At 42.0% G+C, this 25010-nt stretch overlaps 1 protein-coding gene across 3 annotated transcripts in view; it reads left to right on the forward strand.

Moving 5' to 3' along the window:
• The window catches only part of LYPD6B (LY6/PLAUR domain containing 6B), a 164058-nt gene extending 139426 nt beyond the window's left edge, over nt 1-24632 (forward strand). For all 3 annotated transcript variants that reach the window (XM_053918650.1, XM_045203180.3, XM_053918651.2), the window contains 4 exons: nt 12319-12470; nt 16209-16307; nt 21772-21902; nt 23386-24632. In XM_053918650.1, the coding sequence (XP_053774625.1) occupies nt 12356-12470; nt 16209-16307; nt 21772-21902; nt 23386-23550 (510 nt within the window). In that variant the 5' untranslated portion in view covers nt 12319-12355 and the 3' untranslated portion in view covers nt 23551-24632. The remainder of the gene's footprint in view (nt 1-12318; nt 12471-16208; nt 16308-21771; nt 21903-23385) is intronic.
• Nucleotides 24633-25010: the final 378 nt, after the last annotated feature.

The raw sequence follows: 25010 nt of genomic DNA on the forward strand, positions 1-25010 counted from the left end.
GTAAACTGTGGCGTTAGGCATGAGGCGGGTAGAAAACCTTTTCAAGACCAGGCCAGACCACTTACAGGTTCTACAGGTTAGGGATCACAATCTGTGTCATTGTGTTTGTTTCCAGTGCAACCAGATGTATTTACATTTAATAAAACTGAATAGGAAAATGGGCTAAAATATATATATATATATAGTCATTTTGTTTCTAAAGCTTTCGTTCGTACCCTTGTTGGTTTGAGGCATACATCCAATTGTTGGTTTCCTGTAAATCTAGAAGTAACACTTGCTCTTACACCGTCCTAGCAAAGCGGCACTGCTTCTTCACGAGGGCTGTCCCTGTAACAGGGAATAGCCTGCTGTCACCACAAAGCATGACTCCTCGGTCCAGAATGGCTCTGTTCCTGTAGCTCTTTTTCACTGGACTCAATGCTCAGTCAGGGTCCTGGCAGGAACCAGGTGGCATATTCACACAGGTGTTATTTGAGAGAACTAGTAAAGGGCTGTCTACAATGGTGTGGGCTAGATTCAGGGAAACCAATAAGGCAGTACCTCTGTTAGCAACAGAAGTTAGCGACAGAAGAAATAGCCATTTCTATGGTGCCTGTAGGCCTAAAGGTCAAGGGTAGAAAATGGTCACCAGAACACAGGAGATGGTACCTGTGGAGCTGAGGGAAGGGATGGCAATCTGGCAGGGAGTGAGTCAGAGGGATAAATACCCCACTCACTCTCTTCCCACCCTCTAGTCTGCCAGTTCCTGCCACTGGCCAAACCAAACCAGAAGCCAGTGGCTTCCCAGGGCCCAGAGCAGGGAGGACAGGGATGGAGGATGAATCTTGAGGGGTGAAAGGTGAAAGCCTTATAGGGTTCACTTCCTGTCCACCTTACCAGGAGAGTTTGGGAAGATCATGTGGTTGTAGCATATTTAAGGCCCAACAGAGTGTGTGTTGAACAGCACGTGAAAGTGTCAGGTCATCGTTGGACAGAACTTAAGTTGCTGAAAACTGAGTTTGCACAATCTCCATGTAGTTAACCTGGAATCTAAATGAGCAATCAAAATGGATGAAAATTCTGTTGGTAGGAAAGATGGAAAAACTTTTTCCTAAATTTATTTTTTATTTAGTAATGCCTGCAAGTGTGGGAGGCCTCTAAAGACATTCAGTGTGGCTCTGACAGGTGGCTCAGTTGGTTAGAAAGGAGTCCTAATACCCCAAGGTTGCGGGTTCAATCTCAGGTCAGGGCACATATAAGAAGCAACCAATGAATGCATAAATAAGTGGAACAGCAAGTCAATGTCTATTCTCTCTCTCTCTGTCTCTCCCTCCCTTCCCCTCTGTAAAATCAATACAAATATCTTTAAAAAAATTTTAAAAAAGATCCCTGGCTGGTGTGGCTCAGTGGATTGAGTACTGGCCTGTGAACCAAAGGATTGCCAGTTCAATTCCCAGTCAGGGCACATGCCTGGGTTGTGGGCCAAGTCCCTACTGGGGGCCATGTGAGAGGTAACCACATATTGACATTTCGCTCCCTTTCTTTCTCCTTCCCTTCCCCCCTCTCTAAAAATAAATAAATAAAAACTTTTTAAAAAGTAATAAAAAAAAGACTTTCAGATCACCTCCAAACAAGGATTGGAACTTTCCGTGCCCAACCCAGTGCTAAGCAAGGAAGGGCAGTCTTATGTCCCCAAACAAACCCTAAGTTGTTTTCAGGGTAGAGACTAACCCATGGGCTGGGTAGGACACAGAAAGGTTTAATGACTGAGAAATGTTAGAACTGGGCCTTCAAAGGAGAGTGGGAAGTCCGAGGTAATGACTCATGTGGGAGCACAGAGCCTGTTGCTTTTGAAAGCCAACTTTATAAGAACAACTGTGTAATATTTATGACTATAGACAAAGAATATCGATTTATCGGGAAGCAGATAAAAGAATGCCTTAATGAGGCCTGAATATTGTTCTCGCGTATCTTCTAGAGTGGTTTCCCTAAAATTGGTCTTCAGAGGAATTTTATATCCTTCTCGCATATACGCTCAGATAATCATAAAATTTGAGAGCTGGAAATATGTTTTCAGTCTTAAATCTAGGGAAACTGAGTCTCAAAATAATAGAGGGATTGGCTAGAAGCAGTAGATTTAATAAGCGACAGAGTCAGAATTCACACCTAGGTTTGGGCGTCTGCAAAGCTGCTCTTCCCCTGTCGTTCCAAGCAGCATTCACACCGGGCTCTAACTTTGTGGGATTGTGAGCCATTGCTTAAACGTCGTTGTTCATGCTGCAATTAAAACATAATTTTTCAGTTTCATCTAGGAATACAAAATTATATACATATATCTCTCTGTGTATGTACATTTCCTTGTGCTCCAAGTGGTAATAGTGACAATTTATACAGCAAGTGACACGCTCTAACTTTGTTATTGCAGAATGCAGAATTTTTTTGTTAGGATGGTTTTAATAAGCTTGTCAGATTCCAGAGAGTTCTTTGAATAATCTGTTCTGGATTTTGTGACTATGCAAAAGTCAGCATGCTGTTCTTTTGCCATAACATGCAGTTTATGGTTGGTTTTTAAGTGCCCTTCTCTTTCAGAATGATGTCCATGAACTTGTTCTTTATCGTGTAATACATTTTTAGATTCAGAATCAAGAATAAAGTTGAGCCAGCAGAGGTTCTACAAACAATGGTCAGTGATATAAAACCCTAGGACAGGAGAAAGACGACAGGATAAATGCGTAGTAACAGTTCTGCATCTTTAAGCTCTCCCAGTTCAAAGAAATCCATGTGGGTGCTGACAGCAGCAGACACGGGTGATAATACAGTCTCTTAACCAGAGTTCTAGGGACAATTGATAACCTGGCACATAGTGCTTAAGCAATTCATTCAATGAAATACATGTGTGTGTACACGCAGATACACATATACACACACATATCCAAGTGAACACGTCACTCAAGATTTCTGCATTGGTGCAGACATCCTATATATATACTAGAATATACACAGAGGGCCCTGGCTGGTGGGGCTCAGTGGACTGAGTGCGGGCCTGCGAACCAAAGGTCGCTGATTCGATTCTCAGTCAGGGCACGTGCCCGGGTTGCAGGCCGGGCCCCTAGTTGAGGGTAGGGGAGAGGCAACTTATCCATGGACATTTCTCTCTCTCTCTTTCTCCCCTTCCCCTTCTCTCTAAACATAAATACAATATTTTTTAAAATATACACAGAGTGAAATGCATCTGTATACCCACTTTGTTTTTAGGCTCATTTTTCTATGTTTGTTGAGATGAAATGAAGTGAAAAGTGCTCGCTAGTACCTGCACACCTCGTGACCCTGGAAGCGAAACGTTCTCATTTGCATTCTGCATGACACGTACTAAGAACGTGTGCTGGGTGATACACTCCTCCACTCGGCAAATATTCGAAATAATGTGTTCTTAGCCAGCTGTTGGACATTCCAGCCTAGATTTCTATTATGAGACTTTTGATTGGTAATTAAAAGAAATGAGTTCAGTAAAGCAGGCAAGGATGTGGGACATAAAAACGCTGTCTTCCGTGCCCAGCTGCTGCCGCCACTCGGTTTATAACCGTGCAGCACCGAACACCTGTGTGCCCGCCGCTGTCCTGCAGAACTGCTGCCCGTCATTGCGCCTTCCTCAAATTTAAAAGCACACCTCTCCCATGGAGAAGAAAATAGCCCCTCTCATTTGCCCACCTGACAGTGGAAATACCTCCATTAAATTACTTTTTATAATTACATTGTTGGCTTTTTTAAAGAAGTGACCAAATGAGGGAGGCATCTGGAGCTCCTCAAAACAGATTCCAGACGTTGTCCGTGTGCTGTTTGGTGCTCTCTGGATGATAACACACAGGGCCCGTTAATTTGAGAAGTGAATGACAGAAGAGTCTCCTTGTTAAGTATTGAGAAGGTGTGTCCCCATGGGCTGCTAGGAAGTACAGAGTGGAGGGTCGCACACAGCAGAGGAGCACCATTCACAGAAGGGGCTGGAAAACTTACTCTCATCCAGTGTGGTTCTCACCCCACATTTTGAGAGCTGTCATGCCTAAGTGCCTTGGCATAAGCCTAAAAATCACTTTTGGAGCAAACTGGGTAAAAATTATCCCACCTATCAGAAGGGATGCTCTCAAATTTAACCCATTAATATATTTTTATTAGGTTCCTACCATTTGTCCCAGTAGTTCAATAAAACCTCACAAGCCAATCTTGATTCTTTTAAAGAAGAGTCCAGTGTTTTTGTTTTTTTTTTAAGGAGTCCAGTTTCCAATTCCTAAACATCTAAGCTTTTTATTCTTGTTAATACAGAGTCTTACCATATTAAGTCCTCTGGTATTATGAAAGCCTTTTCAAAAAAGATGTACAATCGTATCTTTGACAAAAATACAGCTGGAAAGGTATTACTTTGGAAGTGTCTGTTAGCTTTTTCTTAAATTTGAATTGAACCCAAGGAGGAACACACCAAGGCACATCATAAGTAAGTTACCCAAGATTAAAGATAAGGAGAGAATCTTAAAAGCAGCAAGAGGAATGGTGAGAATTACCTACAAAGGAGTTCCCATAAGATTATCAGCTGATTTCTCCAAAGAAACCTTACAAGCAAGAAGGGGCTGGAAAGAAGTATTCCAAGTCATGAAAGGCAAGGACCTACAGCCAAGATTACTGTATCCAGCAAAGCTATCATTTAGAATGGAAGGGAAGATAAAGTGCTTCTCAGATAAGGTCAAGTTAAAGGAGTTCATCATCACCAAGCCCTTATTATATGAAAAGTTAAAGGGACTCATCTAAGAAATAGAAGATAAAAAACTATGAACAGTAAAATGACAACAAACTCATAACTCTCAACAATTGAACCTGAAAAACAAAAACTAAGCAAACGACTAGAACAGGAACAGACCAGAGAAATGGAGATCACATGGAGGGTTATCAGTGGGGAGGGGGAAGGGAAGAAAGGAAGGGGAAAGAACAGGGAATAAGAAGCATAATTGGTTGGCATAAAATAGATGGGGAGAGATTAAGAACAGTATAGGAAACAGAGAAGCCAAAGAACTTATATGTACGACCCATGGCCATGAACTAAGGGGGGATAATGCTGGAGGGCTGGAGAGTGCAGGGGAGAGGTGGGAAGAAGGGGAGAAAAAAATTGGGAAAGCTGTAATAGCATAATCAATAAAATATACTTAAAAATTTGAATCACATTTAAAAATACATCTTTAAAATTGATTAGACTATTCTCCACACATATACACTTCTGGTCCCTGTATTAATTTATGATTAGATTTAAAATTAATTTGTATAATGGAATTATTTTAATATTAGCACTGTTTTAGACATTATTATGTTTTAGACATTATCTATTTTAATATTAGCACTGTTTTAGACATTATCTTTTATCAGGTTGCCCATAGGAAAAATATCTGTCTTTAGAACTGCAAAATGGACAGGTGAGTGTTTAGAAATTAGATATTATTTCTGTGAGGTTTGATCCTAAGCTTGGTAAAATTTTTTAAAGTTTGTATTGTTTAAAACAGCATAGCAAGAATCTGAAATATTATTGGAATACTCTATTACATTTATGACTTTTCATGGCATACTGTATTTTTGGACCATAAGACGCACCTAGGTTTTAGAGGAGGAAAATAGGAAAAAATGTTTGAAGCAAAAAATGTGGTAAAATATTTAAGAACATCCTTTAAAGCAGAAATCCTTTTCTGCTTTGACATCTTTCCACAATCACAGTAGATTCAGCAGGAGACTACAGTACAATATCGCAACTTTCTACAACAAAATACAGTAATGACAACTATCAGCACTGTGTCCTTCATAGTTATGGGGGCGCTGTAGCTGAGAACATCAGTGGGTGACGCACTGTTATGGGGGGATCTGCTACTGACACTGTTATGGGGGATCTGCTGCTGGAGGGCCACAGGTTGTGCAACACTCTTGTATGGGGACGGCAGCTTTGCACAACCTGTGTGGCTCTGCAGCTGTTGGCAAATTATAGCTCCCATCATCCCAACCTGTCAAGCATGATGGGAGTTGTAGTTTTGCAACAGCTGCAGGGCCACATTGACAGGTGACCCTGCAGTGGAATTTGCCTATGTTAATGTTAATGGGGGACTCACCAGCCACGTGATGGAGGCACCTACAGGCACCGCAGGCTTTCTTCTCCTAACGTGCCTGCACCACCTGTACCCTCCTCCCCAGCACTATAGTATGCCGCAGCGGGGACTCTGCTCCTGCCTGCTGTGACCCCATTGCACTCGCACACCAGCGAGCCAGGTAAGCTACATTTGGACTATAAGTTGCACCCCCATTATCCTCCCAAATTTGGGCAGGGGGTGCATCTTATAGTCCAAAAATACGGTAACTGGGAGACCTAATTATTATCCTTTCATAAAAGTCATAGAATATTACAAGTGAAAGGAACCTTGGCAGTCACCCATTCCCACTTCCTATTTGTTTGCAATAGAGAGACTATCTGAATCCTCTTAAGACATGAGTGCATAGAATTCAACACTGTTTCCCCGATTTTGTCCAGCTAGTATGGAATGGAGTTGGACAGTTTGAGTACCTTGATCTGATCTTTATTCTCTTGCTAAGGGTGTCTGAAGAAGCGGGGAGGGAGGAAAGGATGGTGGGGCAGGCATTTAACATTTCTTGAATGCCACCTAAGTAAAATGTGCTTTACATATGTGGTTGCACCCAATCCATGCAGCAACTCAGAAAATTTACTTACGTGGCTCTGCGTCTCACTTTTCTTACTGGCAAATGGGGACAATACTTCTTAACACTGTTACCAACTGATTAGTAAATGTAGAACCAGAATTTTATCCTGGGCCTGCTGTTTCTCCTCCCCTCAAAGATGATTGTATTAACTCTTGGCAGTCACATCTCCCCAGTGGCTCACATTGACTTTGTGGCCTCCATAATGGACAAGAACATAGGGACTGAGTTTCCGTTACGCACTATTGCATGCAAAGTGCTTAGCCTGGTACCCGATATAAATGCATGGCTAACAATCATACTTGCTTGCAAGATTCAGATAAGCTCTAAGGAGGGGTTGCACTGTGATTCTATTCTCCCTGCACTGACATTTGTTATGCAAATACATGCTCCTCTGGAGATTTTTGTATTTTCAGATGAAAATGATGAATTGAGCATAAGCCAAATTTTTCTTGTATTTTTCTTCAGGCCCATAGAAATGCTAGATTAAATATTTTTAAAATTAAAGAAATTCATATTTTAATGTAGGGGGTGAAAGTATTCTTCATGTACCAGAAATAGAGAGAGAACCTATCAGAGAAAGTCAAAGCTGAAGCTTTAGGAGCTGGGCTTTCACTGCCCAGGAAGGTTAGCAACTGAGACCTCAGCTCCCTGCAAGTAAGGGAGCTCGGGCAGTCTCAACAGAAGTCTCAATCACACTTCCTGAACTTGATGGGAACCAGAGTATCTCCACTGGCCAACCTCTCCTAACAGCCGGAAACAAGTAGACCCATCCTTGTGGCGGGTGGTAGTTTTCTGGTACATTTCTCCTTTTGAGAGGAGTGTTTCCATCTATTCCCCTCTTTCTGAGTGAAATTTCAGCACTCGTTTTCAATTTCCTCTTTGCCGTCTATTTTCTTTACAGGGAAAGCCAAGCCTATTAAAGTTTGTCATCAAAGTGCCTTCCTGCAGGACAAGTGATACTCGCAGGAAGGTGTGAATGTGAGTGTTGGTAGGCATGTTGGACTTAGGAGAGCTGCTTCCTTTAAATTACCTATTTCATTTGTTTTATTGGCTGTTGAAGTTGGCCTTGTGCCCGCTGACTCATTTTTAGCGATGTGCGAGATACGCCGCTGTTTACTACCTCTGTTTGGTCTCTTTCAACTCCCCTGAGTCTATAATGTCTGTCATCTTGGACACCTTGCCAGCTCCTTACTGCCCATAACTTTTCTACCCAATACTTGGTAGGAAAGGTACTCCTTAGAAGTTGTAGCTAATGATTTTGGTTCTTCCTAGGAAGTATTTATTGAGTATCAATTTCTGTGTATGTATAATGATAATTGTGATTAATAAAAGTCAAGCTCATTAAGCAAAAAAAAAAATAAATGATGTAGGTCATTTTCCTGCCCCCTGAGTATTTATGATGTCAAGGATACATACTGTTTCCCGAGGCCCTGCCAACTTCCCACATCTTCCATGGGAGTGTAAGATGCCACATAGAGGAAGAGGAGACTGCCATGGCTCTGACCAGGGAAGAAGGTATGTTTCTCAGCCAGATGCCATATAGGCCCTTCACTTCGGCAGTAGTGGGCCAAAGTTTCAGGCAGGGCTTCCTAAATTTACAAATCTGGCTACTCACCATTCCCTGGAATGCCTGAGGGTTGCCCCCGCAATGTATCCCTACCAATGTGCCTTGCAGAAATCCCTTCTCTCTGTTGGCCAGAAGGCACACTGCATTCCGGAACAAGAATTAATATACTTTCCAAAGAGAGGACTCATAAAATAAATGGCAGACCAGGCCTACTACCCGGGAAAGGTGGACAACAGAAATGAGCCCTGTCTGGGAAGGAATGACTTGAGTTTGAGGAGTGTGGACCAGGTACCTCATGTATATGTCTCGTAGAACTTTCCTAGTGTTAAAATTTGAAAACTTCTGAGTCACGGGAAGCTGAATCACAATGGCAGTCTTCTGAAACAGCAAGCCGCTGTTCTTAAGCATTATGTGGGTGTCATTTTCCTTTGAGATACTTAACCTGGAAGGAAAATATGTATAGACACAAAATTTTACAAATAACCCTAAGGAGCTCATAGGTCACCTCTCTCCTATATGAAGATCGCTGCCTTCTCTGATGGTCTAGGACAAAGGCCAGAATGCTTTAGTTTAATTTGTGTTAAAGATTGTTTTTCCTTCTGTAGCAAAATACAAGTGCTATTGTAACCTTGTTCTGCCAGAAAGACTGCAGTGAGAGCCTGCTCAGCAGTCTCAGCAGATAAGTTTTAATTCGGTCTTCGTGAACTGATTCTGAATGTAAAACAGTGTTCAAATACTATAGTCAGTCATTTGCTTCTTCGTGATCCTAATGTATTTTCGTTGTGAAAATAAAACAGTCCTGTTAATACAAACTTAGACACTGAAAAAGGGTTAGAGATGGGTTGAGATGCTCGGTTGAGGGGAGGGGGACAGGGGATGGCAACAGACTGTAAAGCAAGCTCTGGAAACAAGACATTTTTATTTAGTTCTTTCCTTATTTGACAGGTAAAACCTTTGCAGCTTTAGAGAATTTTGATAGAATCAGGCTGTGCTTCTTTAGTTAAAAATGGAAATGAAGACCCATCCAGCCTATGCAGCCCTTCGGTTTACTGTCCACGTGTTTTCGAGTGTAGTAGGCTGGAACAGACTACGTGGAAAGGTTTTGAGGGCGGCTCCGTTCCAGGCTGTGTGCGAGGACCTGCGTACACGTGGCTTCCGAACCTCACTTCCCTCAGTTGGGCAATGTTATAATGTCCCTTCCCTCCGGTTTTGAGGAGTGGAGAAGCCAGAAAACAGCTCCAGCCCTTGGCTTTGTTGTTCATTCCACTGCTTTTGAGTTGTCTATCACCCGCTCACTTTTTCACTCAGAGAACTTTTGTGGTTTGTCTGAATCTGTAGTCCTCTGTAGGCACTATCATTTGCTTTCCTGTATTCCAGGAACTAGAAATACGGTAGGTGTTTGGTACCAATTACTCTACAGACACAAAGCATTCTTAGTATTTTGCAAAACTAGATAATCTAAAGTCAAACAATTTCTTACTTTGCTACGTTGCAGATCCTTGCCGTGGCCCGTAAGTGCCTGTGTGGCCAGGCCCAGCACTCTCAGACTTTGTCTGTCCCTGTTGTCCCTTTGTCTGCTCCAGTCACACTGGCTGCTTTCTGAATTCCCCTCAACAAGGCACATGTTTTCCCGCCTTAGGACTTTGGTGTCTTTTCCCTTGATTCTTTGCTCGGACAGTTTCTTCTCATCATTTAATTTACCTGTTCAAATGTCACCTAGCAGAGACATATGGAGCTCACCCTACATGTAAAATAGCTCCTTCTAGTCACTAACACATCTTCTTACTGTGTTTCCTTTGTAGAATGTTTGTCTGAAATTATATATTTTCCCATGTATTTCCTGTCTTCTCCCCATAAAATACAAAGTGCATGAGAGCAAAAACTTGTTGGGGACCCAGCCATACAAATGTCTGTTATCCGTGAGGGGTCAGTAATGGCGGCTGGGTGAATGGGCTTTTGTCTCACACTGAGATTCCATGAGGAAAACCAGGGTTCTGACTGGTGAACTAATAGCTAATTAGTTCAAGTGCTTTACATGCATTAACTAATGTAAGTCCTACAGCCCTATGAGGTGGGTATTATTATTACATCCGTTCTACAGATGCAGAAATTGTGGTGCCAGGAGACTGAGGAATTTTCACGAGGCCACATAGAGAGTAGGCTTGGAAGCAGGTCTCTGAGCCAGTGCTCTTTACTACCTAATAGAAAGTGCTCGACAAAGAAGGGGTATCCATCGCTTGGCTGCAGATTCATCAGGAACACAGAACAGGACAACTCAGGGAAATGAGTAGGAGAAGCAGAAGTTGTATCAGGATAACTGCTTGTCTGTAAGATACAAAACAGTTTTCTAAATGTCTGTGTCTTTGGGAAGAGCATAACGAAGTTTAGAAATCTGATGACTGTGAAAGGTTGATTTTAGTTTCTAAAATGAACCAGGGTAGAATTATGTATATATTTGTCTGTCGCTGAGTCCGACTCTGTACTGAGCTGAAAGTCTGGAGTTTAGCAGTACTGTCTGTGACACCAGGTTTTTTCCCTGAGTACTTCCTTAGTGACTTGCAATGAATGAGATGACGATGTGGCTACATTTTGTCGAATAGTCACTTGCATGTCCATGAGTATGCATTTTTAGCCACACATGCAAGACCAATGTACTCACAACTGAAGAGGGGGAAGAAAACTCTAGGACCCATGCATTATTACGCCGTTTTCAAACAAAATACCCACGTGAAGGGTTACGCCTGTATATATGGAGATCATGGTTTTTCTCTGAAAAACTCCCTGAACCCACTGAAACCAGCTGATTGAGCAGGAAGAAAGTGAGTTCAGCCAATATGCTTTTTCAAAAGATTTGATTTATTTATTTTTAGGGAGGGGAAGTGGGAGGAGAGGAAGAGAGGGAGAGAAACATCAGTGTGTGGTTGCCTCTCACACGCCCCTACTGGGGACCTGGCCTGCAACCCAGGCATGTGCCCTAGACTGGGAATCAAACCGGCAACCCTTTGATTCACAGGCTGGCACTCAGTACACTGAGCCACACCAGCCAGGGTGCATTCAGCCAATATTACTGGGCTCTAAGATTCCAGCATTTTCACAGAACTGGTGTTACAAGTGCTCTTACATGCAAGATCCTCTGTGATCCTACCTGAGCCTGTGTTTGATGTTTGATGTTCACGATCCCCCAAGCATGTGGGCAGGGCAGGGCAGGGCAGGGCAGGGCGATGTAATTAAGCCACTTTATAGATGAGGAAATTGAGGCTAATAGATTTAAAGAGCTTGCCCGAGGTCAGGTGGCGAACAAATAGCAGAGCCAGCACCTGAACCAAAGTCTTTGGAGTCGAAGTTACATGTGTTTCCTGCTGCTCCCACCTCCCCCTTGTGGAAGAGAACCTGTCAGCGGTGCTCTTCTAGGTTCTGAACTTCAGGCCTGGAGATTGCCTTACTGTCAGGTGTGCTTCTGGAGGGGGGAACCTGTGCAGCGTAAGAAATAATATACTTTACTCAGGGCTTTGAGCAGGTCTTTATTTCCCAAACTCATTGTCCTTTATCCACTGTCCTTCCTATTGCTGCTCCAACTTTTATTGTTTCCTCCAGGTTTTGAAATGGTTGCAAATTTATTGAACATCAGTGTCTTTTCAAGGAGTGGAACTGACAGCTAGGCGGTTCAGTAACTTCAGCTGAACAAGCCTCCGAACCCCGACTGTTCAGAGATGAAGTGATTCAGCGGGAAGTGGCTAGTCTGGGGCCAGTGATGGGCTGGGGTGCAGCCAGGCCAGTACCGGCTGCTTGTGCTCCTGGAACCTGGAAGGCTACTGGGTGTTGTGCTGAAACGCAGCTGGCTCGTGCAGAGGCCTGACCAGTAGAAGGCAGTAATCGCTTAACTTTCCTGTGACCAGAAAGAACGCAGTTCGCCCTACAGAATGAGTAGATGGTTGAATATATTTGAATAATCAAGCTTTCCAAAGAGAAGAAAAACGTACTCCTTCCGACATGTAAAACACAAATAAACTCACCAGTCTCTCTTTTCATCATAGATACAGGACATTCAGACCTCCCCATCCGAGGGTCAGAATGCTGCCCCTCGGTCACGCTCTGGCTGTAGCAGCTGTCCAGGTCTTTATCTTCTCGGAAAACCGAGCACTGGCCAAGAACATCAACTTCTATAACGTGAGGCCTCCTCTTGACCGTGAGTAGTGGGCACCGTCGTCGCAGTTCGTGACCGTGGGGTCAGAGCGAGCATTTGAAGTCCCTGTTTCCGCTCTAGTAACTTTGCCTTTTCTAGAACATTTGGGCTATACCTAGAATAAGATGGAAAATCTTCACTATTTCTGAAATTCTCTCCATTTCTTTAAAATGATTTGGCTTCCTGCTGAAGTCTCAAAAGAGTTCTTGTTTAAAACAGTCTTTTGAACACTATCCCGAAGAAGGGCTTAGCAGAGGAAATTCAGTGTTCTTTGCTTATCCCTTCACTGGAGAAGGGTATTGGCTGTAGGAGGTTTCTGTAGCAATGATATATTCTTTCAATGGCCATTAACAGTTGTGAAAACAGACCAGTATGTATAAAATTTGGAAGGAAATACACCTGGATTTTCATTAGTATTCACAGTTAGGAAAGGCTGCAAAAACTCAACTTTCCCACTGGTAATATAAAAATAAATAGTGTGTATTATCTACAGGATAATATATTTATGTATTTCATATACATATATGTGTATATATGTGCTTGTATAATATATCATCTCCCCTGCTTTCTCTCTCTTCCGATAAGTAAAACCTGAGGTTGGTATAGATAAAGATTGTTTGGTAGAAGTGTGCGTGCCTGTGGTTCCCACCCCTGGAAGAATATCAGAGTTATGATAAATGCCTTTAAAGCTACATGTTTGTGGATCCCTTCCCCAGAGATTCAGTAGTAAGGAGGGTGCGATACAAATTATATTTTTGTCCCCCCTTTCTTTTAATAAAGCTCTTCTGATACTATTGGAACACAGCCAGTTTGGGGAACCACAGTCTTTATACTGTTCCATTAAATGAAGTCTGTGTCATTATTGTTCTTCATTGTGTACTTATTATTTAGGACATTGAGTGAGTGTGTGTGCGTGCACTTGTGCGTATCCACATCCGTGTCACGTGTAGACACATGTGTACCGCACACACCTTGAACCGTCGTGCATTATACACTTCTAAATTGGTAATGATTATCTACGGATAGTAAACACAGGCATAGATTTCATAAAACATAAATTATTGACAAATTTCAAACCTTTTAAGATTAATACAATTTTATGATCAGAAAAAACATTTTAAAAAAGTGAAAAAGATTTAACTAAAACATATTTTTTAAATGAAAGAGCAAACACAACGGAAACTCCGAAGGATACAGAGCGTGGACTAGTGCTTGTCAGAGGGGAGGGGTATTGGGGGTGGGTGAAAGGTGGAGGGGTAAGCAGTACGGATCGGTGGCCACCAAACAGCCATGGGATGGAAAGTCCAGCACAGGGAGTGCAGCCAGTGCTATGGTAATCGCTGTGTGTGGTGCCAGGGGGGCCCTGGGAATACTGGGGGACACTTCGTGAGGTATGTGATTGTCTAACCCCTGTGCTGTGCAGCTGAAACGAGTGCGGAGCAATATTTCAGTTGGAAGTAAATTGACTGAAAAAGAAAAAATACACGTTTTTAAGAAGTACACATTGCCAGTTATAAACAAGACTAGTCACAGGGATGTAAAATACAGCACAGGGAGTATAGTTGATAATATTCTAATAACTATATATGATGTCTATCATATATATAACTATATTTATATATTTATATGTTAGATGCGTACTAGGCTTATCAGGGTGATCACTTCATAAGTTATATAAACTCTGATCACTATGTTGTACATCTGAAACTGATACAGTATTAGTTTCAACAGTTAGTATGTCAATAATAACTCAAAACTAATTTTTAAATAATCTTTAAAAAAGAGAAAAACAGTAATGCTTGCTCATTATAGAAAATTCCAAAGAGACAGGAAATGTATAGAAGAACATAACATTTATTCATAATCCCAAGATTCCGAGTGAGCTCTTCCTTACATTTGGGAATATTTCCTGCCACCGTTTCTTTCTGTGTATGTGTACATAAGCACATGATGTGCTGAGATCACACCAAGTTAACTTTGCAGCCGTTTTCCTGTCATTATGCTATATTTTAAGTGACTTTCCATGTCTTTGAAAGTATTTTGATGCCTTTTACATTCAAATGTTTAAAAGTCATATGGCTGGTCTGTAGTTTATTTAGCCAGTTTCCCACCTATTCCACATCTGTACATGTGCACGGACACGCATGCAGTCACACGCAGCTGAGTGTTAGTGCTTCATTCAAAACTTTGTGAGTGCATTTTCCTTTTTGTTTGGCTAACAGCCTTACTAAATCAAAAACTTGTACCAATTTCTACTTTACCCACCAGCATTAAGTATTAGTGTTTTTAGATAAAAACTATTTTCTCTGTGATAGTTGACATACAATATTATATTGGTTTCAGGAGTACAACATAGTGAATAGACATTCGTGTGAGTTATGAAGTGATCCCCCCAGTAAGTCCAGCACCCACCTGACATCGCACATAGTTATTATAATATTACTGGCTATATTTTGTGTGCGCTACTTTATATTCCTGTGACTTTTTAATGAGCAATTTGTACTTCTTAACACTTGCACTTTTTTAACCTCAGTATTAGTATTTTAAAAACTGTACTGATTTAATAGATGAAAATGGATTTTAGTAGGTTTTTTTAACCTACCTAATTAACTTTTATGCCTAGGAAAAACTGAAATGTATTTGTAACACTTAATTTCATGTCCTTTGAACTTTAACTTTTGGTATTTTGCTCTTGTTTTATGCATCAATGTTTACCCTCCCCTGTATCCGCAGTACCCACTGCTTTCTAAGTACCATCCCAATGTGTGGTTGGGTTCCTGGGATGGAGTGGGTTCACCTTGTTCTTTGTCTGTCTCATTTTTTAAAAAATGGAAGAATTGAAAGTTTTACACAGGGCTTTATACACTAGCCCATAGAAGAATGTCAAATTTATTGTATTTTTTTTGTTTTTTACTCATTAAAATAAAAGGATAAGAGGTAGGGGAAAAAGCATAAAGATGAAAACTAAAGAAAGAAAGAACAGTCTAGTTGCCCTCAAACCAGATTGCCAGCAGCTCCTCATTCCTCTCTGGCCTGAGCGTAATGAGGACCCGAGAAATGCTATCATCTTTTATCGAACGTTACATTCCAACTCGAGGTCTATTGTGGTATTGACATAAATCAAGTGAGATTGTTTGATGGGGGTTAAATGTAGTTGTAATGGCAGCACATTGGGTGGAAAGCATCATGGTTTGATTTGCCAGGGACTCTACTAGATATTTTTTCTTGCAACCTCCTGCTTAGTCTTCACTATAACCCTGCAGGTCATGGGGATCTTCGTTGCTCCTATTATTATACATACAATCTCTTTGAAGTTAAAAATCATACAACTAATTAGTGGGAAGGTTAGCATTCAAGTTCAGGTTAACCTGACTCCAGTTCCTCTCAGGGACAATACTATATCACGGTTTTGGTTCCAATGCTGCCACCAACCCCCTTACTCATCCTCTCAACCCCCTCTTAGTCCCAAGTTATAAATTACAATAGAACAATACCATAAATTTCAAAGTGTCTTGTGGAATGATTTTTTACTCCATAGTAGGTATTCATAGCTGAAATATTTAAAGAAAAAGGAATAAATAAATCACCTCAAAGTCTGGCAGTTAAATCTAGCTCCCTAGAAACAGAAATTTTAAGGATGATGGCTTTTAAATTTTGTCTGAGCTAATGAAAGTTGCTTATTTGTGCCGTAGTTGATATTAAAAATTTTTGTCTTTTCACTGTGCATCTTTTTTTTTAAAGCTACACCATTTCCAAACAGCTTCAAGTGTTTTACCTGTGAAAATGCAGGAGATAATTACAACTGCAATCGATGGGCAGAAGACAAATGGTGTCCGCAAAGTAAGTGCGCTGAGTTTGGGAGAGCCCTTTGGGATCGCACCACATTTAGGTGTCTCTTAACAAACCAACAGGCTGACGCTGTTCTCTAGAAATTAGAGATTCCCTTTGATAGACTGTCCTGACATCAGGCTACTGTGAGAATACTTAGAGAAATGGATGGCGTGGCCTCAGTTTGCAGTCGTGTGTTCTTTGAGGAAGGATTTATTAAGTAGTATTTACCTGGGAGAAAAAATAGACTCAGTGTTTACTAAGGCATTCTAAGAACTTCAGAAATGCTTGATGATACCTCCAGAAAAGTCATGCTTACTGGCTAAAGCAAAGGAGGGGTTTTGTGCTCTTGAGCTGCATTGAGGTTTGGGGAACTCTTTCGTTCATTTGACAAACATCTGAGTGTATTTTTAGTTTGTTCAGTGCACTGATACATCCCTAGTGTAATCCAGTGCCTGGCCCATGTTTGGTACTCAGTAAATATTTGTTGATGGAATGAATGAATACCTTTGATTAGGTAGTCAGGAAAATCTCTCAAGAATGTACAGTTGAAAGAAGACCCAAAGGACCCAAACAAGCCAGCCACATGGAGATCTGTAGGAATAGCATGCTAATAAGGAGGAATAGCAAATGCAAAGGCTACAAGAGGCAAGATTTGACCTCTTCGGTGAACAGGGAGAAGGCTGGCCAGTGAGGCTTAGTGGGAGATGGAGAAAGAGTCTCCTGGAGGTAAGGAGCGGGACACACAGGACCTTTTGCTGGTAGTTTGAATTTTATTGTAAATGTGATGGGAAGGCTGCAGAGGGGTTTTGAACTAGGGAATATAAGATACTAGTTGTGTTCTGAAATGTTGCTCTGGCTGCTGTGTAGAGAAAGGATGTTTGGGAACAAGAGTAGAAGGGGAGAGAAAGTAGGGTCTTTCATTATCTTTGGGTGGAGAAGATGGTGACTTGGATGAGGCTGGTAGGAGGGGAGGGTGCAAGAAGTTGAATGGTTTAATTTATACAAACGTGGAGGTGAAGCAGACAAGATGTGCTGATTTGGAGTTGAGAAACTACTACAGCCGGATGATTTGCAATTGAGAAACTACTACAGCTATATGGAGACCAGACTCTTTGGATTTTAGAAATACTGTGTTTTAGGTTTTCAAGTGTAAAAGGCCAAGAAAAACAAACTCTTCCAGAGTTAGAGATTACTGGTTTTGGTCTACTACTACCTTGAATCTTTTGGAAGTTCCCTATCATGCTGTACTTAGCGGTGAAACACGTGCCCTCCTGCAGACAAAGCCGCGTGCGCAGCCAAGAAGTAGTAGCGCACACCGAAGACTTCACTGGGCTTGAGAATCTCGGGCCATGAGTTAGCACAGATGGTTGTGACGTATACTCAGACAGTGTTTTTTGTTATTACTTTTCAAGAGTAATTAATTACCACAGTCTTTTTTCTTGGGTTCTTTTACATTTCTGTAGAGCAATTGCCTTAAATTGTTGTGTGCTTGCCAGTGCGCGTGCATGTGCGCCCACTTGGGGACTTGTTTCCATATCTGTTACAGAAATTTATCTTAATTACTGCAGAGTTTTTGAGGATGGTCGATGCCACTCTTTACTACCTTATTTCCAAGGGTAGTATTATTCTTGAACTATTTGCTTTAAATTCTGAAAACTGGGCGGTAGGGGTGGAAGAGTAGTAAACTGGGGCATTGATGTCCATCCATCCCCTTTGCCTAAGCTTCATGGAAAATGTGAATTGTACTGAAACAGTTCCTACTAGGTCCGTGCATAATGCTCCAATTTGTCATATGTTAATCAAAGCCATTTTCAATGGGACCATATATATGGGTATTTCTGGGTTTTAGAGTTTGATGTGTTGAAAGATGTGAACAAAGGGGGAAAGCTGCTGATTCCACCACTGGGGAGGCGTCGGTGATTAAGGGTGAGGACCGTCGGCTCTTCCACTCGGAAGCCCAAGAGTGGCAGGGTCGGCCCTACCTTCCAGCAGACGTGCCCGCACATTCTTGACGGTGCACCAGTCAAGCCCCCAAGACACTCACCGCCTGGAATTCCGACTGAGGGTGTAAATTCTTACTTTTCAGCTTGTTGTTATTTAGGGAAACGACAGCCAGCCATTTCTTGGGGCCATCAGGCTGCAGCTATTGTTCGTTGTCATCTCAGGTTTCCTTTTCTCCTGTTAGTGTTCCTTCCATGGTCTGGTGGTGTAGTTAAAAGAAGTTTTCTGTGTAATGGGTATGACAACAATGACACTTCTTATTTTGTTTACCCTGGCTTTTATTCTGACTGTCTAGGGCTACTTTAGGACGTGTGACATTTTGTATGAACACATGCAGCCACTAGCTTTCAGTTCTTCATTGTTTGGAGTAAGGTGACATGCCTTTCCAGAACGTTCGGTGGTTCCCTTTCCTTGTGAATCCAGAAGTCAGCTACTCTTGTGGAGCGTGTTACAGCACCATGCAGTTTAATATTAAGTATGCTGAGAGGCCGACCAGTGCCTGGTTAAGAGCACAAACCTTGGGAAACTGCCTAGGTTAGAATCCTAGCTGCTACCACTCTGTACCTGTGTGACTGTGGACAGCAAACAGTGCTTCAGTTTTTCAAAAATCTGTAACATGAGGATATTAATATGACTTATCTCAAGGCTTATTATGAGGATTGAATGAGTGAATACATGTTAGAAGAGTAGCTGGCTGGTGGTACCCAGTCAGTATGTGTTTACTATTATTATTATTAGTTAAAGCTTATAAGAACCCTAGCAAAATGCTAAGGCACTTAGTATGATAATTTTACTAAAAATAAAATGAACCTAAAGCAATGTACATATTCAATGCAATCCCTATCAAAATCCCAATGGCATTTTCACAGATATAGAACAAAAAATCCTCACTTTTATATGGAACCCCTAAAGACTGAATAGCAAGCATTCTGAGGAAAAAGAACAAAGCCAGAGGTATAGCACTCCCTGATTTCAAACTATATTAGAAAGCTATAGTAATCAAAACAGTGTAGTATTGACAGGAAACAGACATAGAGACCAATGGAACAGAACTGAGAGCCCAGAAATAAACCCGCCCATATGAGGGCTAATAGTTTATAACAAAGGAGACAAGGATATGCAATGGAGAAAGGAGTCTTTTCAATAAAGATGTTGGGAAAACTGGACCCCATCTTACAATACACACAACAATTATCTCAAAATGGATTAAAGACTGGAATGCAAGACATGAAACAATAAAATTAAGCTTCTAGACATTAGTCTCAGTGGCATTTTTGCATATTTGATTCCAAAGGCAAGGAAAACAGAAGGAAAAATAAAAAAATGGGACTCTATCAAATGAAAAAGCTTCTGCACAGTAAAGGAAACCATTAACAAAACAAAAGGCAACAAACCAAGTGGGAGAAGATATTTGCAAATGATATCTCCAACAAGGGTAATATCCAAAACATATAAAGAACTCACACAGCTCAACAACAACAATGAAAGACGCAATCTGACTTAAAAATGGGCAGAGGATCTGAAGAGACACTTTTCCCAATAAAACATACAAATGGCCAGCATATGTATGAAGGAACACTCAACGTCACTAGCTATTAGGGAAATACAAATCAAAATCACAATGAGATGCCACCTCACACCTGCTGGAATGGCTATTATCTATGAGATAAGTAACAAATACTAAGAAGGATGTATAGAAAAAGGAACCCTCATACACTGCTGGTGGGAATGTAAACTGGTACAGCCACTGTGGAAAACAGTATGGAGATTCTTCAAAAATTAAGAATAGAACTACCACATGATCCAGTAATTCCTCTTGTGGGTATTTATCTGAAGAATATGAAAACACTAATTCTTAAAGGTATATGTACCCCTATGTTCACTAAAGCGTTATTTACAATAGCCAAGCTATGGAAGCAACCTAGGCATCCACTGGTGGATGGATGGTTAAAGAAGAGTGGTACGAGTATACAATGGAAAACTACCCAGCCATAGGAAAGATGAAATATTGTCATTTGCAACAACATGGATGGATCTTAAGGGTATTGTACTAAGGGAAATGAATCAGATGGAAAAGGACAAAAAAATGTCACTCATTCATATATGGAATATAAGACCAAAAAGTAACAAATGAACTAACAAAACAAAACAAAGATCAAGTCATAGACACAACAGCCAGGTGGTTACTAGAGGGAAAGGGGGGAGGGCAAATTGGGTACAGGGGTCAAATGTATGATGATGGAAAGAAACTAGGCTTTTGGTCGTGGGTGTGCGGCAGAGTACACAGATATTGAATTATAATGTTGTGCTCCTGAAATTTACATAATGTGATTAACTAATGATACCTCAGTAAATTGTTTGACATAATAGTAAAAATAAATGAAAAGAGAATGACCTCAAAGGATCTAATGTGGCTTGCTCCCTGGCGACAAAGGCAATTTCATAAGCCCAGTATTCTCAACTTTAGTCAATTTTTTTCTACATTCTATGACATTTCTGCTGTAGTTCCTTCTCAATTAACTAAAAAGCATTTTATTGCCCTGAGATAACTATGGAAGAGTTACAGAACTAAAGCAGAATGTCCTGGGATAGTGAATGAAATCACCTTCTTTAAAGAACCCTAAGTAATAAGATGTGAGTGGTTAAAGTTGTAAGGATACTCTGTGTAGAAAAGTGTTAGCTCTGAAGAGGGGGGATGGGGCAGAGAAAGTAATAAGAGTTAATTAAAGAAGAGGCAAGAAATAGAAATACTTTGAATAAGGAAGGTGGTCTTTGTGTGCACTTTGAAGCACCTACTTTTCGTTCCACATGGCCTGTTAACGTACAAGAAACAAATGTAGAGTAAGGCTACAAAGAATGTTCTGACCTCCTGCGTTTTAAATCAACATTTTTTTCACTTTATTTTAGAGTTACAGAACATGTGCTTCAGAGAGAGAGATGAGACAGGCAGAGATACTAACACTTTCTTATGAAATGGGAAAACCTGTAGTTTTGCTGAAAAGCTTATCCAATTTTTTCTCAGCTTTAGCTGGCACAAAGGACAAGTGCTCATTTTTATTCAGTTTTCTTTTCTTTTTTTTAATCCTCATCCAAGGATATATTTAGTAATTTTAGAGAAAAAGGAAGGGGGGGGAGAGAGAGAGAGAGACAGAGAGAGAAACGTTGGTAGGTCGCCTCCCGTGTACACCCCAACTGGGGACCGAACCGACCACCTTGTTGTGCACTGGATGACGCTCCAGCCACCTGAGCCAACCAGCCAGGGCTGTATTCATTTTCATAATACACGTGTGCTCTCAGAAGCTAACGCCTTTTCAAAAGTACCAGCTAGAAACTCTTGAGTTCTCTGCCATTGTATTTCTTGCCTAGAAACCTAAGGATCATCCTGAATTTTAGTCATTTCTGAAATGATTGTTGAGAGTTTCTCTTTTACAATGCAAAAAGTGAAGTTGCCTTTTCTTTTCCTCCTGCCTAGATACACAGTACTGTTTGACAGTTCATCACTTTACCAGTCATGGAAGAAGTACATCAGTCACCAAAAAGTGCGCCTCCAGAAGCGAATGTCATTTTGTTGGCTGCCACCACAGCCGAGACTCTGAACATACAGTAAGGAGTGCGTCTGTGTGTAAAGTTACTGTCCTAAGGTTTCTTGCTAGTGATGGTTAGTCATACATGTTGGAAAGGCAGGAAGGATAGGTAATACGTTGAACACATTTATACTGTGAGAAGAGACTTCTTTATGGTGATGCAGTGGAGACCAAAGGGAAGTTGCAGTTTCTGTTCTTCAACAAAAATAATGTGACTGAGAGTGAAATGTAGTTCCCAGACTCCAGAGCTAGACCCTCGACCTTTGGCTCTGGGTGAATTGTCTGAAATCAGGCCCAGAAGCCCAAGAATAAACCCTCCATGCGGTAATGACAAGTGCTACCACGCTCTGCTCACTTATTTTGGGTCTGGCCAGGAATCACCCAGAACACTGCGCAGGGAAGCTGGACAGTGGAAGGAGGAAAATGGTGGCACCTTTGACCAAGGAGACCTTGTCTCGCCCACTGCCTCTGCTTAGATGAGGAAGTGAGAGTCTGAAGTTAACCTCGGTCTCCTGTGATGAACTATAGATACGTTTTAGATCACTAGATCTCTCTGATTTTCTCATTCTACCATTCTAAATGAGCATTTTACTCTTTCATATGTCCAGAATCCTGAAATGTTTGAGAAAAAATTACTTGGAAGTGTGTTAATTGGACAAGGTTTTAGAATCTGATGTAGCGTGCATGTACAGAAAGTGGCGCTGACACTGGTGGCTTCTAGCTCTGGCTGCACAGAGATGCCCCTGAGAGCTGCTGTGATCTGTGATGGGGGTAGTAGGGCGGGGCGGGCTTCACAGACCAGCAGAGACAGGACTTCAGGGTGGGGTCCTGGGTATCAGAATCTGGTTTTTTCTTAAGTTCCCCAAAGGAGAGCCTGGGTTGAAAACCACCGATAAAGATACGTATGAGTCACTGCCTCTGGTTTACCTAGCCATTCTGGAAGCCTCTGTGAATGGCTAGGATTGTGAGGTCAAGGCATTTTTCCCAGGTATTATGACAGGACATGGCTTCCCCTGAGAAGGGCTGTGTGGGAGCAAGCGTTTGTCCCCACTCAGCAGCCACAGTAGCAAGCCACTGCTGTTGTAACGGCAGTAACCAGGTGTCAGCATAGACAGTAGGGAGGAAGGAAGTCAGTGACCGATCCCAGATGTTCCTAGCTTTCATTTTTATCTCAGTATTTTTCCTTACAAGCCCTTAGAAGATTTATTGACTCAATCAGACCGTCTTATTCAGCTTCCCTTCCTCTTCTTCCCCTTGCTTATGCTTGGGTTGATACAGATAGATCACAGTTAAAATGGAAAGATTCTCCAGACGGTCCTTATTTTCAGGTCAGTAGAGGGAATGCTACCCAAGGGCCGGGGTGACTCATAGACTGGAAAACCAACCTCATTCTCTCTGTCCTCAGACAGAGCTCAAGAAGCCTTTCTTTTTTTTGTTTCACCCTTCCCTCTTCTTCCTATTCTTCATTCTCTCATTCCCCTCCCCTCTTCACTTTGTAACAGGAGTGCAGGTCTTGCTGTGAAGGAATGATCTGCAATGTGGAGTTACCCACCAACCACACTAATGCGGTCTTTGCTGTAATGCACGCTCAGAGAACGTCTGGGAGCAGCGCCCACACGCTCTACTTGCCAGCGCTTGCCTGGGTCTTCGTGCTTCCACTGATGTGACGCCATTATTCCCAGGAGGGGCAGAGACCAGCCCTCTGAAGCACAAGCTGAGAACTGTGTAAACGGTGAACTTTTGAGCAAAGATGAGTCTTGCAGTTGGCGAGGAGTACAGTTGTTTGCTTAGCTAAAACACTCCTGTATGAGGCCAAGGGATTAAGGAAGGGAATGTGGCCCAGATTGAGGGCATTATCTGGCCTCCAGGCTTCCTGGTCAAAAAGGCTGCGTTATGTCACTTTTGCAGGGAGGATCCTGCCAGCATCTACAATGGGCAGGTTGTGGTAGCTGATACTGTCCCTGCCTGACCGGTCCTTTAGCTGAAAGGGCTCCTTGACCTCCCTGACTCCTTCAGAGGCTGCTGGCTCAGACCCTCTTATTCTGGGATTAGCTCAGAGTGTCTCTAGGAAATCTAAACCTTCCCCTGATGAGAAAGCAATTTCCCTGATGGTGTGTAGTCAATGGGAAAGGCAAGTAAAGGAGGAAAACTTCCAGTTGAATTACTATGAAACTCATTTGCTAATTGTGTGGGGGGGAGGGGAATAAAGCTTTTAAATTATACAGTGTAAAATGCACGTGTGTGTGTTTCTTGACTTCCATGAAGCTCTCAGGAAACACGACTACCAGTGTCATAAAGGAGGTCACGGCAGTGACATTTTCCGTGCACCCTGGCTGATTCTTTTCTGGATTAAAGTATAAAATTTCATGCCCAAGTGGCTTGGTCTTCATTTTCCCTTTGGGGAAGTACACTTTTTAGGACGCTAAATGCAAAATTAGTGAATTGAGATGGTCGGAAAACTTCCCTGATCAAGGTGGATGACATCTTACCACACAATGTGTCCTCAGGAGTAGCAGAGTGAAGTCTGAGACCCTCACCCACACGGTCAGCTTCTGACTGAATGGCAGCGCCACCAAGAGAACCTTTGTAAAAACATCTGAAAACATTTTGTCCCCTCGTCTCCTTTTCGTTCCCTTGTATAACAGACTCAGAATTTCAAATGAGCACCTTCTTTTTATTCCCAGAATCCTGATTTCCTGCCTTTACACCTTGGGGTGGTCTGCAGGTACTCTGCCTGTGTATGGATAGTGACGAGTTAATGGAGTCGTTGTTTTTTCATTGAGCATCTGCCATGCAGACACCAAGTGCTCCACAGAACCCATTAATGGTGCCGTCCTTGCCACGCGCACTTACCTACAAGGGGTGTTGGCAAATTATGGCCCGTGGGCCAAATATGACTCACTGTTCCTAGTCCGTTAGGCTGCTGTAATGAATATACCATTGACTGAGTGGCTGAAACAACAACTTTTAATCTTCACAGTTCTGGGTGCCGGGAAGTCCAAGGTCAAGGTGCTGGCAGACTGTTGTCTGGTGAGCACCCTCATCCTGGTTTGCAGAACACCATCAATTTGGAGGCTCACAAGGCAGAGAGCAGGAAGAGAGCTCCATTCCCTTCATTCCCATTCAC

The sequence above is a fragment of the Desmodus rotundus genome, chromosome 2 (genome assembly GCF_022682495.2).
Source record: "Desmodus rotundus isolate HL8 chromosome 2, HLdesRot8A.1, whole genome shotgun sequence".
Classification (NCBI taxonomy): Eukaryota; Metazoa; Chordata; class Mammalia; order Chiroptera; family Phyllostomidae; genus Desmodus; species Desmodus rotundus.